This window comes from Lepidochelys olivacea, assembly GCF_965140295.1.
Source record: "Lepidochelys olivacea isolate rLepOli2 genome assembly, chromosome: 2".
Lineage (NCBI taxonomy): Eukaryota > Metazoa > Chordata > Testudines > Cheloniidae > Lepidochelys > Lepidochelys olivacea.
In genome coordinates, this window is record NC_140412.1 from 88,100,855 (window position 1) to 88,118,245 (window position 17,391).

Sequence of the window (17,391 nt, forward strand, 5' to 3'; positions counted from 1 at the left end):
ATGCCATCATGTGCCAGCAATGCCCCTCTGCCATGTACATTGGTCAAAGTGGACAGTTTCTACGTAAAAGAATAAATGGACACAAATCAGACGTCAAGAATTATAACATTCAAAAACCAGTTGGAGAACACTTCAATCTCTTCGGTCACTCGATTACAGACCTAAAAGTGGCAATTCTTCAACAAAAAAACTTCAAAACCAGACTCCAACAAGAGACTGCTGAATTTGCAAACTGGATATAATTAACATAGGCTTGAATAGAGACTGGGAGTGGATGGGTCATTACACAAAGTAAAACTATTCCCCCTTGTTTATTTCCCACCCCGCCCCACCCCCCACCGTTCCTCAGACATTCTTGTCAACTGGAAATGGCCCACCTTGATTATCACTACAAAAGGTCTCCCCCCACCCCGCCGGTAATAGCTCACCTTAAGTGATCACTCTCGTTACAGTGTGTATGGTAACACCCATTGTTTCATGTTCTCTATGTATATAAATCTCCCCACTGTATTTCTCACTGAATGCATCTGACGAAGTGAGCTGTAGCTCACGAAAGCTTATGCTCAAATAAATTTGTGTCTCTAAGGTGCCACAAGTACTCCTTTTCTTTTTGCAGATACAGACTAACACGGCTGCTACTCTGAAACCTGAAAGATTACAGTAATTTGTTACAATCCTGATTTTTAAAAAATTTAAATTAAATAAATGCAACAATTGGACTGACTGCTGTACTGTCCATAAATTCTATGAAGTACTAAATTCTGGAAGTACTTTTCAGGTTTATTGTCCTTGCAATTCATCCACAAGAATCACCACTGAAGTCAACTAGTACAAAATTATGGGACTGTGTTTACTGAAATCCCAGACATGTTATGATTACATTAAAGCTTGGCCCAGTGCCTTTTCCGAGGGGTGGAGGGAATTAACTGGTTGAGGTTAATTGCCTAAAAATGAATACTCTCCCAGTTGGTTACTGCTCCACGGGAACTGCCCTGAGCTGGCATTTGCACTGCTTCATTATAAATTTTTAGCTTACATTATTGGTCCGTTGAGAAGAGGTCCTTCCTGGAGCAATAAAAAGACTAAAATCTTCTGAGCTCAACATTCCATGCTGTGCCATTCAAGCTAATCATCACCATAGCACTTGGAATGAGTTACTTCTCCAGGCATGAAACAGGAATCATCCCATAACATTGATTTAAATAGAATGTTAATCTAATTTTATGATGGCAGTAATGACATTAGTCAGTCTGCACTGGTCACTGGACTAACTCGGCAACAGAGACCTCTAAGCAAATTATTAATGCTTAAATAATTCGTTAACAGACAATAATATTTATATAATGACCTGAGTGTGAAACACACAATATACATTAGCTATTTTAAAAATGAATGAAGTCAGACGTACTAGATTTGATTGTTCTTAGAAGCACAATATCATGTCTATTCTATAGCACAGTAACCAGATTTCCTACTGACAGTAACTATTGTAGATTCCAAAGCTACGGCACCATTGGCTAGAGACAAAAAGCATACGGCATACTTTTAATAGGGCCTGTGCTGTAGTCCAAAGCACACACTCTGACCAAGATTTTCAAAGATGGATGCCTAAAGCTTAGGGTTCTAAATCCATATGTAGGTGCCTATTTACCGATTTAAATTGTTGAGTGCCCAGCAGTTTCCACTCAAATCAGGCAACCAGGAATGAGGCATTCAAAACTTGAGGCCACTTCTGACCAACTTACTTACTGGCAAATCCCTTACTGCAATGTGAATTTCTTAAAATAATTGCAGGATTTTAGGAAGCATACAATACCATACAGCCATGTTTAGGATCAAGACCCCAGTAATTGTCCTCGCAGAGTTCACATTTTGGTCCTTGCGTGTGAGGGGGACAGATGCACTGACCAGAATCCTCATTACAGTTGTTCTGAGTATGAGCACAATCACAAGCTGCAAGAGAAATAGGCCCAAATGATTAGTTTTGCCATTCATTGGGCTCTTCTCACCACAGCTGGGCAACAAGGTGAGTTCCAGCTGCTGTGACTACAGTGATACTCTTCTTGATGCACATGAATAATACTATTCATAGGAGTGTTGACAGCAGAATAGACTCCATAGCCTTTACTTTTTCAACTCTTTTCCTTCATCTGCTTAAGCGCTCAGATACAATGATGAACCCTATAGAATTTCCTATGAATAAATTTTTAAATAATGGGCCAGATTCTCTTCTGTATCAGAGTTCTGCTTGGTGCAGGGAAGGGGAAGAGGGGGTGGAGGGGAAGCATCAGTGAGCCAGTTAGACTGAGGGCAGGTCTGCACCAGTCCTAGGGGCTGTTCTGACTCACATCATGGGCATATGGTCCCTAAAGGACTATATGCTAGTAGACGATTGGTAGAATGGAGTGGTGTGGAACAACTCCCCACGCCCAGCGCAACCCCCTGATCTCCAATGCAGAGCAGCTGGCGCTGCCAGCTGTACACCAGTGCAGTGTTCCACTCCACTCGGAGAATTCTCCAGTGGCCTGCTGCTGCTAGATTCTGATCTGTGTGGTGTGGAATGGAAATCAGAATGTGGCCCAGTAAATCTGCCCTAGGTTATTCAAATATTACAGTGATAGGCATCAACAGAAGAACCTGGACTGACAGATAGAAAATTGTAGATTATCAGGAGGTAGGGTAATGTTTGAAAACATACTATAAAAATTGGAGGGACTGTTAGACATGCATAATTTAAGGGACTATAATAATGGGATTTTTTTTTTTTTTTAGAAAAAATTAGTATCAGGATAGGTTACTTGCATATATTAACTATCCTAAATATTATGAAAAATGTAAATTCAAACTACAAAAAATACAGAGTTTAAGAGATCCGTTTGAATGTTTGTGGGTCTTTTAATATACAAAGATTTAAGTCTGGAATTTTCAAAGAGAGTTAGGTCCCTTTGAAAATTCCAGCTTTAATTCCTAAAATATATACAGCTACACTATCTCCTCACATTACATATTACCCACTATTGTATTCTGTGAGACACAATGGTGCTATTTTCAGTCAGATACAAGGAGACTTTCCTTTGGTTATGGTGTGTATGAAATGAACCGTCTAGCATACTGGTCTGCAATAGGATTTGCTTACTTTTGGATTAACATTTTATCATCGTACTATGGCTAAAAGTTGTTTTACAACCAGGTGGTGATATTGGAAATATAATGAGTGATGTAGCCTCAAGTTGTGTAACACAGGAAATGCAGAAAAAAATTAGGGGAAGAGAAGAAGTGCAAACAACTATATAACATTATTCACTTTTAGCGTTTACATTTTGGGGGCAAAGAGGGAAAAGGGGATTGTTGCTTTCTGTTTTCTCTGGAGGAATGGAGACATTTTGGCAAGAGATTGCCGAATAGTTTAAAACTGTACATTTCTCTAGCAATTTTTTTTATTATTATTATTTCTTGATATTTAAAAGTCATCTCTTCTTACAAAGACTCCAAAAAGGGTTTTTTTAAAATCTGTTTAGCAGAAGTATGAGGGGACCATTCCATTGTCAAGGATTTGTGAATATTTCTTAAACTGACCTTTTCTGAAGTGTAACATAAAATACTGTGTTGAAAGAAATCCTCAAAGTGAAACAAACTCTGAGGAGAACACAGATTACTGCTTACGTGTACAGCCACCATCCTGGAATGCATAAAAGCCATGAGCACAGTGATCACACTTCTCCCCAGCCACTCCTGGTACACAGTGACACTGTCCATCATTACAATCCTCGGAGACTGAGCCATATTGACTGCAATTGCAGGGAAGGCAGCCAAGTCCAGTATTCAAGCCATAATAACCATTCTGTTGGACAGGAAGGAAACCACGTTTCAGCTAAATTTCCAAACACACTGAAAATGCAAAAGTATTCTCTCCCTTTGATCACTTCATATTATCCACTCCTGCCGCTTGACCTGCATGAACGTTTGCAGGCTTTGTTTGGCTGCGAGAGGGGGTAGAAGAATCCCCAACATTACTCATTTACTGTTCCTCTATATGTAGGAATGTTCAATGATCCCACGTCCTTCAGAAGACCCAGAGGAGGGAAAGATTCTTTACCTTAGAGGACACAAGGCCTATCATAGTATGCTCAGGGCCAGAAATGCTCTAATATCTTCTAACCTCATCTGTTAAAGAGATATTCCCAAGGTTTTTCAGTGTACAGTTTTGGATTTTTTTTTTTTCATTTAAACACTTCCCTGAAGTGGTGAAAGTCCAGTCATAGCACAATTTTGTTAATGCATCAGGACTATACAGTGAAATGGCCCACTCCTGGTTCACTGTCCAAGCTGTAAAAATGCAAACAGTGAATGAACAACATAAAAGGTGACAAGTAAATTAAGATTAAAGTTCTCTCATTAGGTAGGGCTCTCTTAGGTGGAATGCCACAGGATTCTTTGCTGTCACCACTCTTATTCAGTGGGTATGTGAGGCTGTTATGAGACTTAATAAGAAGAAATGGGCTGAAGTGTTTTTAGTATGTTGACAATGCTCAACTTTATATTTCTATGTCATCCAGCCTAGAGAATGCAGACATCTCTTCCAGCATCACAGCATGAATGAGAGCTAGTTGGCTGAGACAAGGTAGTTGAGGTAATTGCTTTTATTGGACCAATTTCTGTTGCTGGAAGGCACAAGCTTTCAAGTTACACAGAATTCTTCTTCAGGGGTGGGGAAGGAAATCAGAGTGTGTGAGCTAAATACAACACTGTAAACAGCTAGCTGGCTGAAATTCAATTCAACTTTTGACAAAGACATCACCTTCCCCTTCTGACCTCCTTTATATGCAATGATATTATTCACTTTGCATTTAACTAGGCCAAAAATTTCCTCTTTGCCATTGCATTTTGAACCTGATGTTAAAAAATGTATATTGGTGATAGGGGGTTTCATTTCTTACCACGCATGTATCACATCTTGGTCCAATCACATTTGGTTTGCAGTGACATCGGCCAGTCTCACGATGGCAAATGTTTGAAAGGGAGCTATTCACATGGCACTCACAGACTTATGTTAAAGAAAGAAGAATAAAAGTGTATTAATGCCTATGGATATGAATTCATTATTATACAGAACAACATATCTCTATATAATGGACAAATCCGACTGTTGTCTCCCATGGGTTAATACATTTATGTGCACATGGGTCAAACTAAACAGAAAAAGTTGTGTAGTATTGAGCAGAGATGCACAAAGTAAACCAGAGAGATGTACCCTATTGAAGAACCCAAATACTAGACATAAAATTACAACTTTGTGCTCATTTACATTTGCTCTCTTCTCCCCACACCAGGAATATATTGTACGGAACACATAATCCTACATTTGCAAGGGATGGCCTATCAGATCATGTACATTTCAAATTTCTTTGAGTTAAATTCTGCCTTCTATTATACCAGTGTAAATTCAGTTTAACACTGATTTCAGTGAGGTTATTCTGGATTTACACTTGGGTAACCAACAGCAAAATCTGGCTTTATGATTCCCAGTTTACACCGTTGAGTTATGTTGGTGCCTGTATTGAGCTCTGTGAACACAAAGATATATTTGACATGTATGGAATGTATGCAATGAATCTGCATTCATAATCAGAAAGAACATAGACTTTGCACACTTACATGTTGCAAAAAATATTTTTCTGATACTATTTTTTCTTACAGGGTAGGGGCAGTTTATCTCTGCTTGGAAATTTTAGATGTGTGTAACTTGCTTTGTAGTCAGATCTCTTATTACTTTACTGTAGTTTACATACAGTATTCAAGCTATAGTTTTAACATTATTGCTTTGAAAGTGGACATTACTTTTTTAAACACTCCCCCTTGCTGTACACCCACAGCATTCTGGCCAGGTGTCTGTCATGGCCAGCATTCTTGTGACAGAGGAATACCACTGTCCACAAGTGTCTCTCTGATCCAGTCACTGCTGTTCTTAAATCAGCCGGAGCCGTTACTGTTTAGCAACGTGAGTGTCTCCCATCTCTAGGAAAGAAGTATGCCACCTCTACAGCTCTTCCAGTTCCACAAGCAACACACCAAGACAGGAAGTGTCTGGTACGGGTATCTTGAATGTCAGTGCTGAGTGGCCCACTAACTGAATACAAACAACAGCACAAGGTCAGGTGCACCTAATACATTTTGGCACTGCCCATTTCATCAAATTCTTATGTGATGACCCCCAGCAGTGAATCAGCCAGACATGCACAAGCTTAAGTGTAAACTGGGTAACAATGTAACCTCACTGCTGTAATACTTGCTCACTCAAGCCCTCTCTACGCTTTGTTACCCTGACTCGTCAAATCACACATCTTATGCTAGACTATAAGCTCTTCAAAACAGGGATAATGTTTTTCTGTCTGTTCTGTGAGGTGCCTGCTACATTTCTGGATGCTTTCAATTATAACCATAATAGTAAGAACTTACCATGACAGCTTTTAGCAATCACGGCATCCCCATAGTACCCATCAGCACACTTTTCACAGTGATGGCCCTGAGTGTTTCTCACGCATTTCAGACACTCTCCTGTGAGTGCATCACAGTGGCCATCTTCTGTTGGATCTATATTGCCATTGCAGTCACAAGGAACACATGACTCTCCAGGCACCAGTGGATTTCCGTAGTAACCATTAGCACATCTGTACAATAGGTTGAAAGCTGTATCAGACTGAATGCAGGCATGTCAAATAGTTACCCCACCTAGCAAGTTTTACTATTGATCAATATTTATCCAAAGATCCTCTGAATAAAACCAAATGGAGATATAATGAGAGGGGAAAATCCATATTTTCTCAGGAGTATTCTCATACACTTGATGTAAACACTTCTTCCCCAGATAGATAGATAACAGATAATAGATAGTCTGAGGATAACAATGATACAGATTTTTCCCAACATTGCAGTACATACCTTTCACACCGTGATCCTGCATAGCCTGGTAGACACTTGTCACAGATAACTTCACCTCTATTGTCCATGTGGCAGGTGGGACTGAAACTATCAAGAATATTTTGAGGGGGGTCATTATCAATGCAAAGAGTTTCAAAACTCTCTAATTTGTTTTCAAATGAATAAGATTTACGATTTTTAGCTTCCTAAAGTCTGGCCCTTTCCTTATTAAACCTATCATGTCCCTTCACCTCACGTAACTTTTCCGATGCAACACTGATTCTCAACACTGATTTTGTCCTGATTCTCATTTATACTAAGGCCTCTTTACTCTGCCAGAATGGAGTAATGTGGCCCAAACGTAAACAAGAACCAGGGCCTTCCTGCCACAATCCAGTATAAATCTAAGCCCGTGTAACTTGCATCTTCTTCCAGTCCCCTCAATGTGTAAATTACACCAACATAGATTCTCCGAGCTTCACCTATGAATTTGGCCTTCCTCTGTCTGCCTGACACAAGGTATTTCTAATGGGATACATTTTTCCTCTACTTTCATGTCTTTCTTCCTCCCCTTTGGATTTCATCCTCCTTTTCTTTATCCTCCTTTCTGTGTCCACCATCCAGCTGATGTTGCTGAAGATGCAATTGAAAATCTTAGGCAAGCAGCTTACTTGTTTGTATCAGTTCTTAGTGGGCAGGCACATGGCTGGCAGTCCTCTGGCATTCCTCGGGATGGAGTTCCATAGAACCCTGGCAAGCACTGATTACAGGAAAGTCCTGTAGTGTTGTGTTGACAAGCCTGTGAGACATGGAAGAAATCTTTTCATATTTGTTCTTGATGGTTTTTCATCCCCAGAGGGATCTCGGCATAAGTCTTTATGCAACATTGCATTAAGATTCAAGGAGAGGACATGAAGAACAGAGCAGACCATTGAAAACAAAGTTAGTTTGTCCACATCAATAACAACAATTTCTAACTAAACCCCCTCCAACATTTTAGAATGCCCTAGATCTCATTAGACAAAAGCATTACTTATACACAAAACTAAATCTATTCTGATAAATGTATACATGTGCAACAACAAGCCTATTACATATTTCATTCTTGTTTATAGCCATTATATATTTTTTGGTTTAAAATTCAGAAAAACTTCTGAATGCTAAATCCTCCCCCTACAAGGAAATGCTTAACTCCCACTAATGTCACTCAGTGGACTTGCAAATATATCTGAGGGCAGAATCTGCCCTACATTGTGGCATAATTCTATTCCCATTCAGTTCAATAGGAGTTTTACCATTGACATGAATGGGGGAGGGACTGATCTCTTGTTAGCTAACACACAGGGGGAAAGGATTTCTTTATCTTAGTTATGATTCTAAAGCTATTACCAGTTCCACCGATATTCTTCATTTCAAGTATAAGACTGGAATGGACTATGTAACTACACCCATTGAGAGCACCATTCAATAAACAATGAAGTAAATTCTGCAATGAGAATGTTCTTGTGACCATTGCTCTATCTAAATATACTGTAAAACTGCACATTCTGCCATAGCCAAATGCTCTCATAATTCCTAAAAAGATGCTCAAAACACAAACACATTGAAAGATGACTTACAAAGCAAACACCATGAATATCACATTCAGATGCATGGCCATTGCATTCACAGGGTTGACAAATACCTCCAAAGAGTATTCCACCCACACGGTAGTACCCAGAGAGACAGGACTGAAGAAAAAAAAAATGCAGCATAGTATGTGTTAAAGAACATGTTAAAGAATTATTAAAGAAACCCCTTCTGAAAACATACAGCCTGCTTCTGCTCTCACTTACACTGGAAGTACTGTGGTACTGTATACGGTTGTAACTCCACTGATATCACTGATTTGCACTGGTGTAAAGAGGATAAGAATCAGGTCTATAAAACATTGATTCAGCCCTTCATCCACTTGAAGGAGGTAAAATAAGTTCTGTGCAGTTACATATGTAAGACTCTTTCTTATGAGACAATCGAAACAGACGTTCTGTCTGCTTTGCATAGTCATTGAAGTTCCAGTGGTGCTTTTCAAAAAGACCAGTGCTTCGCACTGGCATTACTTGCTAAAAAGTTCCCCTCTGCTCTGCCACTGATGCCATCCTCAATAGTCTCCTGTTCCCAGGCGGTATGTCCATGCCTTATTATATGATTCATCACGTGCTTGGAATGTTCTCACCATGCCTAGTCACCAAGCTGCCTCCCTCATCACATAATGCTCTCCAATAAACTCAGCACTGACAATTCAATGTCACAAAATGAAAATGGAATTTTGTATAACTGCAGGCTCAATTACTGCACCATAGCAAACTTAGGGAAGCTTATACAGCTACTTTCAGCTCCATCATTGATGTTCTCCGGTACATCATTAACCTTTAGTGTTTCCAAATAAAATTAAGGAAATGCATTATGATGCCATATAGTGCCTCTAGACACTAACACTTATGATGTATATAGAGTAGGCTGCTGACCCCATGTGAGAAGTTAAAATACAGTATGTATGTCAAACTGGATATATAACGTTTTGCCAAAAACACATTTTTCCATGACAGTGTAATTAAAGACAATTTGTAATAATTAGATGGTTTTAAAATGTGCACACTTTGGGCACACATAAAACAGTCTGAGATGTTACCTCGCAGGAAATCCCTGTGTAACCTTGAGGACATTCACACTGTTCCACCTCTGCTGCTGATGACAGATCGATAGCATTAGCGTTTGCTGTATCCAGAGTGACAGAGTCCAGCCTGTGACCAAACAGAAAGCCATCACAGCACTTGCTTCCCCAATGTTCATTATAAACAGAAGGGTTTGCTCTGATCAATAAATCTTTTGGAGAGAACATTGCTAAGTGCTGTTTCAGGATGATGTCAAATAAAGACCAGACAAAAATCCCTGTTTTTAAAGACTCAGACAAGAACTTTATTTATAAATCGAATAACTTCAAGATGGGAATAAGAGCTGTTAACTGAAACACAGTGGCCAAAGCCCCCGCAGTGGTCCCATTATCTGTGTTATCCTAGCATGAATACTGCACCTCATTGCCCTCTGTTGTGGGGAAACGGTATCCTTAACTGAATATTTGCATTTCTGTTTCTTCTTTGCTCAGGAAAACCAGGCACAACTGTTTGGGTAGTCTCAGATTTTTGCCCAGTAATTAAGATAATCCTCTTCCAGTGTTAATAACTTTAACCTGCCCCATTTTTCCAAACTAACCCAGGAATCTGGGATGTAAGGCTAAAATAATGGCTTCATCACAGAGTTGAAACAAAAAAACCCAACATTTGTATGTTCGATCTATTAGACCATGCCTCAAGTATTTACACATCACTAATGTAGTATCAGCCTTGCCCGCTGATTCCAACCAATGTGTAAAGAGGAAGGCACAACCCCCTAATGCAAACAAAGGCATTCTGCCACAGGGAGGCACTCCTTCCCAACCACAAACAGGGTGATCAGAACAACCTTGTGTAGCCAATCCAGAATCATGAGTAGGCCAAGCCTTGAACACATTTACTACCACTCCACAAGAGCGGGTGCCAAAACAGCTTGGCCTGCTTCATGCACAACTAGCAAACCCAAATTTGGTGACTCAAAAATACTACCATATTAAGGTAGGAGGGAGGAAGGCCATTGGCTGGGCCCAGGGAAAGAAGCAAGTGCTACCTTGCAGATGGGTCTCCTTTAACATCCCTTCAGATGCCATGCCATGCCAGCACCTTAAATCAGCCAATGTTGGGCTTGCTTCCTACATCCCAAAATAAAACAACTCTATTGAGTGTTCAGAAGGTGTTTCCTTCTAACAAAACACCCTCCCTCCTAGAGACAAGTGTCACTGCAGTGATGCTGTAGGCTATTCTTTATTACACTGAAAACGTTTCCACTACAGGATAACTCAGAATCAACTGCATATTTTTTTTTAAACACATGACAGAAATATTTATTTTGGGATGAGACCAACCATGAGACAATTCAGCTCACAAGGAATTCTTTGGGAGGAAATTAAAATCAGGTTTCAAATGGAATATCTTTTGCCAACACCTTAGGAATAGTGCCAAAGTCAATGATGTTTAATATACCTAAAATTATCAAAGGCATATGAATGAATCTGAATTTTCTCTCTTCACTCACCTGTATACGGCTCTTTTTGCAACGTTGTAATTGGCCCTGATCAGAAGATGAGTCACATTTGCTAAAACAGTCATCAGCCTGTCCCGATCTATAGCCTTTTTTGTATTAAAGTCTATTAAGTTCTCAGACACAAGCTTCACTGTATTAGAGTACTCCTCATAGGGTTGCAATGACAGCCCCTCAGATCTGGTGCTCAAAATCTGTCCATTGCCCTGAAATCAAAACAGATACATTAACGGACAGGGATAGGTTTAAGTTTAGGTGCTAGGGTGTAAGTGTTAGTTAACAATGATGTTTATTTTCAGTCCACACAATAAGCTACTACTTTCCATGCACTCCAAAAAACCCTGTAAAGTAACTGTTTTTTAAACTTTTTCACTGCTCACTTCACAGGTAAACATTCATAAACTGCAAGGTCTCTGTAGAGATGCCTGACAGTATGACATGATTAGGGTGACCATATTTCCCTATACTGAATACGGGTCACCTGGTAAAATTATTTGTATTCAAGTGAGTTCAATGGCAATCAAATGGAACTGTGCAGTACAAATGTTCACATTACCATCAAGTTGACTGAAAAGAAATACTGCGTAGCTGGATTATTTTTATTTACCTTATCTTTAAGGCTTTAGGGTTCACACAAGGAGAGCACACACACACACACACACACCCCTCTCTCACAGGGTGGCAGGGGAGAGAAGCGACCAACCCTCCCTGCCCGGCACTCTCCACCTTCCATGCTGGGACCCCAGGACCGACCTGCCTCTCCTGGTACCTGGCACCATGTCTTCCTGACACAACACGTGTGTGTGTGGGGCGGTGGGTAATGTGTGCCCAGATTTCTGCCAGGGTTCACACCAGAATGTGGCCAGCAGCAGCTTTTGGCACTCTACGGGAGGGAAGGAACAGAAGATGCTTCCAGACACAGGGGAGAGGGATGACCTGGCCCATGTCTTTGCTGAGCTCATCTCTTCTTTTTCTCTCCCCCTCTTTCCCCCCACTGGAAGTAGCTTGTCCCTTCCTGCCCACACAGTGTGGAAAGGCAGCTAACACCTCCAGGCTGCTTCTGGCCACTGACATAACCCAGCCGCCTCCTGTCCCCCAGCTACAGCACGGGGAGGAAGGGGTTAAGCTCTAAGGATGCATTGTGCACCAGGGCCCAGGGAACCTGACTGCAGGGGCTTCAGCAAACCAGCCAGGCGAGGGTACCTAGGGGACAGCACAGCCCCATACTCCCTAGGGTCAGGACCCAGGGCTGGGGGGTAAGAGAAGAGGGTGCTAAGCCTCCGCCTGTGGGGCTGCTGTGATGCTTGCAGGGTCGGGGGGTGAACAGGCTGTAAATTGCTTCCCCTCTCCACTCCAGAGCTTAGCTGATGAGCAGAGAGGCTTCCCCATGCCAGCGCTGTGCGGGGCTTTGACACGCACAGGGCTCCACTCCTCCTGGCCAGCGCCCCAGGTCAGAGGGTCTTGGGCTTTTCCAGGGCGTCAGCCCAGCCAGAAGCAGTGGGGGAAGGAAGGAACCTACTGGCCAGGCTGCTGGTGAGCTGAGCACTCTGACCAAGGGCTGGTTCTCCTCACAGCACTGGGAGCAGGATACGCCCCACCCGGGGGGTATGGAGGTACAGCGGGGTTTGGTGGGGGTGAAGGGGCAAAGCAGGGAGAGGACAGCAAGAGGGGGAGCACGTAAAGGGCCGATGGGTGGGCAGCAAAGGAGACACATAACTGGCCACTGCCTGGTGCCTGTCCACACACACCAGCCACTGCAGCTCGCAATGCGCAGTCAGCGTTGGCCAGAAGCAGGATGGCAGGCAGGGGCCTGCTGGCTGAGAGACGACACACAGCAAGAGCTCTGCTGATGGACCAGCAGAGAGAGCGGCCATCCCCATGCACTGCATCTTTGCCTCGCCACCAGCCTTGCACACCCACCCCCATAGTCAGCCACTGGACCCCCCCCACTCACTGCTGGAGGGCGGGCGGTTGGCAAACAGGGATCCAGCGAGTAGCAGGACCCGCCAGTACTGATGGGGGAGAGATGAAAATACAGGACAATTTGCCTGTTTTTAAGAAAAAGACAGGACACCTGCAGGAGGGCTTAAATAAGGGACTGGCTCTATAAAAACAGGACGTCTGATCACCCTATGTGACATGATGGGCATGCATCTGTCCACGCACACACTACAATTCGTGCATATAAGCCAGCAAAAAGCCACAGATTTGCCATTCTCAACAACTGACCATGATACATTCAACCCTCTGCAGCAGATCCTGTGGACAATTTTAAAGAAGCTTATTCTAATCTTATCTCAGGTTTTACACAATCAAAAATGTAGCTAAATTGAAATGACTATTGCAATGTGCTTTACATGGAGATACATCTTTAAGCCAGTTACGGTATGTCTATACATAGAGCCCAACACAGATACAAATTTATATCCGTGGATGAGGATATCCCTGACTATAAATCAGTATCCACAACCGCAGGGCTCTCCCAGGAACCACAGCGGTGAAAGGAACAGAACATGGGGCTGCTGCTCACAGGAGCCAGTGCCCTGCGCTGGCAGCTTCTCTGGTGCAGCTGTACCATCCCCAGCGCCCCAGCCCTGCCCCTGTCCCTTCCACGCAGCTGTCTGCGACTCCTGTCTTAACACAAGCGTGCAACCAGAGACAGCTGCCAGTGAACGTGGAGCCCGCCCCAGTGGGTGGGGCTGGGGGGTAGTACAGTTCTGCTACTTTTGCTGCTGTGACTCCTGGGAAAGCCCTGCGCTTCCGTGGACACCAATTTATATCCGCAGATATCTGCATCCACAGGTATAAATCTGTATCCACACGGGGCATCTATACAGCAAGCAGCAGACTTGGGCTCACTAGGCTTGTGCTACGGCGCTAAAAATAGATGTGTAGATGTTCAGGCTTGGGCTGGAGGTTGGACTCTGAAGCTCACCCCCTTCGCTAGGCTTCAGAGCCCAAGCCTGAACATCTACTCCGTTATTTTTAACATAGAAGTGCGACTGTAGACCCAGGCTCTAAGGCTCACTGCCACGGGCTTCTCCTTGCTGTGTAGATGTTCACTTAGAGACTGCAGCTCACTTACTGAGTGGAGCACTTCGCTGCAAACATTTCTCACCAGTGGCTCAAGATCTCAACTGGCTACCTACTAGTTTCTGGGTAGAGTTTAAAGTGTTGATTATGACCTAGAAAGCTTTAAATGGACTGGGACTTGCCTGAAAGACTGCTTTACTTCCCACAATATAAATCCACAACTGAGAACAACTGAGGTGCTTCAGCTGGATATCTTATATTGTAAAGGAGATGGAGCTGCTCACAGGGCATTCTCTATAAGGACTTTAGAGCTCTGGAACTTGCTCCTCTCCTTCATTCAAAATAACCCAAATTTGGTGAACTTCCAAGCAGGCTTGGAAGAGCCATCAGCTTGATAGGGTTTTTGGAAAGAGCTGAAGGTATGTTTCAAGAATGATGGGGGATGGAAAGCACGATTTATTTTAGCACTGCTGAGTAGAGCTGGTTGGAAAAATTCCAATGAACCATTTTTTCCATACGAATTTGCTGATTTGTCAAAATCAAAGAGTTTCATGCAGATGCCTGGATTTCAGTGAAGTTCTGACAGAACCTGTGCAGGAAGCCGATGGAACACTGTCTATCAGGTTTCTTTGGCTGCCTACCTTGAGGGCTGTTGGACAGCCAAGAGCCTGGAAGCCCTGCGAGTCCCAGCTGCCGGACTTGTGGCTCCTTGGCAGCCTGGACTCCCAAGGTCCACATGGACTGCCTTGGAGTCAGGGCTTCCAGCACCATGTGGACTGTCTCATAGCTGGAGTGCCATTCCCTTTCAGACAATTTAGAACTGTTTGGTTTCCATTCTGAATCAAAACGAAACCAAAATTTAAATATCAAAATCCTCTGCAAAACGGAATTAACTTTCCCTGCCCAGCTCCACTGCATTATGCTCTAAGATTCAGTGTGTGAGTGCCTAGAGATCTTGTGTAGGCATCTTGTTAATTATTACATAAATCTAAACCAATAAACAAATAAATCTCTTTTATAAATAAGAAAACAACCTATTTTAATTCCTGGTGTAAACAGAGCTCTGTACATGTAGTAATCACCACTTTTGCTCAGCTCCATAAATTTTATGTTAACATGTACTTATTTAAAGGTAGTCAGAGACTGAGTGCCCAGGATTAAAAATAAATGATTGGAAAGATTAGGAAGTTGAGCAATAACATTTTGTTGACCTTTAATAATTAAGGTAAAAACTGGTGTAAACATTATTTTCTTTTTTTTAATCTAGCATTGCATACCATCATTCCTCTATATTTTTGGGGAAAGCCCAGTTAAATAAAAAACTTACCGCAATGATAACATCCACATTAGATACCATATCACTGTCCACACTTTCCATTGGAATATCATAAGACACAGTGTACTTCAAGTACCCACCAAAGGCAGTGAGCTGAAATTATAAAATCCAAATCTTAAAAGAAAATTAACAGCAATCAGTGTGGGAGGATAGCTGCTGACAAGGACAACACACATGCAGCAAACTAAACAGAGGATATGGCATGTTCTTTTGATCACTTCAGCAGTGTTTACACAGAAAGGGTTTGATCCCCATCTCACAACAGTGAAAGTCACTGGAAGTGTAACGTGGCATGTCCCCATATCTACAGAAGTCTTGGATCCCTGCTGTGCAATTTGTGAAAGCTAGCAGCAGGTTCTATAGAACTGCAGTGATGCATTAAACAGTGCATTGTAAAGCCTCCAGTATGAATTCCAAAAAACATCACAAGTTCAGACTACTTTTTAGCAAATGGGCACAGTGTACTGAAGTTATTCAAACTTTTTGAAACATTCTCTCTGATAGATCTTCAGCATTCCTATTTCTTTTTTAAACAACATTTGGACCTTTTAGCCCTGATTCTGCTGTCACATACACCAGTAGAAACGGAGAATAGCCCCACTGAAGTAAATGGAGTTTCATCAGTAGAAGACTGGTGTGAGACCAGAATTTCACCAACCATTGAATTAGACAAAATGTATCTTCCAGCTAGGCACTTTTGGGTCATTATGCACAGGCACTGTGTAGTATAGCCATTTATTTCATCGCTGTATGAAGAACGTAATAAGGTCGAGGCACACAAAACCATTGTTTTAATATGGATGACTGGGTGTACTTGCCATAGTTTAATAAAATAAAATATCAAATAGATGTATGTGTCTGGTTTAATTACTTAAAAAGATATATTGTGAGAGGTTTTTTTATTTTGGTTTTTTAATAATTTATAAAAATTCCAGTTTCTGACAGAGACACTTTCAAATAGTATGTCCATAATTTGTTTCCAATTCCATTTTTTAAATATTAGTAAGGTGTTTTTTTCTGTTATTTTGTTTTTAGGTATAAAAGTGTCTTTTCAGCAACAGAGAAACTGCCTATACACAGGAAACAAGGAAACTGCCTACACACAAAATGCAGTCAAAACAGTGGGGTTTTGTTGGTTTTTCGTTTCCTCTTTCTTTAGCTTTCTTTCTTTTTCTTTGTTTCCCCATCACTGATTTATTTCAGTTTTAGAAATCTTATGTTGTTATTACAGGTGGGACTGATAGCAACATCTGTTATAAAGGTTGCCTGACACTTCCCATTATAAGACTCTGTTTTTAGTTGCTGATAATTTTGCCAAACTTTATCTGTTTAGGCAGAAATTTTACATGTTAGACATCTGCATCAGGTTGCCTTTTTTTTATTTCAGTCAAAACACTTCAGCTGTTTCCAAGAATGAGGCGAGGGAAAAATATGCCATTTTGCCTACATCAGTTCTGGAGTCCTTTCATTTGAGGAGCTATAACATCCCCATGCACTGGAGCTGGGACTTGATATTTATCATGAAAATTACAATTTTGGTCTCAATGTCTTATACCTACTCTAGTTATAAATTACCCACACAAAAAATTAGATAAAAAGTACATATTATTAAGGTTGCAAAGTCAAACACTCAAAAGTTAGGAAATGCCAGGATCAAGGTTCCCTGTGCAAACTTAATTTGGCCCCTTGTGTGTATGCAATTTTTAATTCCTATTGTCTTCACAAGACCTCTTGCATGAGTGCTTGACTTTGCAACCTTAATAACATTCTTTTAATATATTTTTGTTTGTGATTGCTTAGGTTTTTAAAAAGCAAACTGAAAAAACAGAAATTTCATCATGTGGAACCAAAATGATATTCATGATTAGGTTTGGCAAAATGTGTGTGTGTATATATATACATACATACATAAATAATTTTGACTGATAATA

General features: G+C 41.5%; 1 protein-coding gene across 1 annotated transcript in view; it reads right to left on the minus strand.

Moving 5' to 3' along the window:
- LAMA1 (laminin subunit alpha 1) overlaps window positions 1–17,391 on the minus strand; it is a 154,604-nt gene that overhangs the window by 69,760 nt on the left and 67,453 nt on the right. The window contains exons 13-22 of the mRNA XM_084622037.1: window positions 15,452–15,553; window positions 11,086–11,297; window positions 9,590–9,701; window positions 8,538–8,648; window positions 7,590–7,717; window positions 6,940–7,026; window positions 6,457–6,668; window positions 4,938–5,044; window positions 3,664–3,841; window positions 1,817–1,953 (exon numbers count right to left, since the gene is read on the minus strand). Of these exons, the coding sequence (XP_084478163.1) occupies window positions 1,817–1,953; window positions 3,664–3,841; window positions 4,938–5,044; window positions 6,457–6,668; window positions 6,940–7,026; window positions 7,590–7,717; window positions 8,538–8,648; window positions 9,590–9,701; window positions 11,086–11,297; window positions 15,452–15,553 (1,386 nt within the window). The remainder of the gene's footprint in view (window positions 1–1,816; window positions 1,954–3,663; window positions 3,842–4,937; window positions 5,045–6,456; window positions 6,669–6,939; window positions 7,027–7,589; window positions 7,718–8,537; window positions 8,649–9,589; window positions 9,702–11,085; window positions 11,298–15,451; window positions 15,554–17,391) is intronic.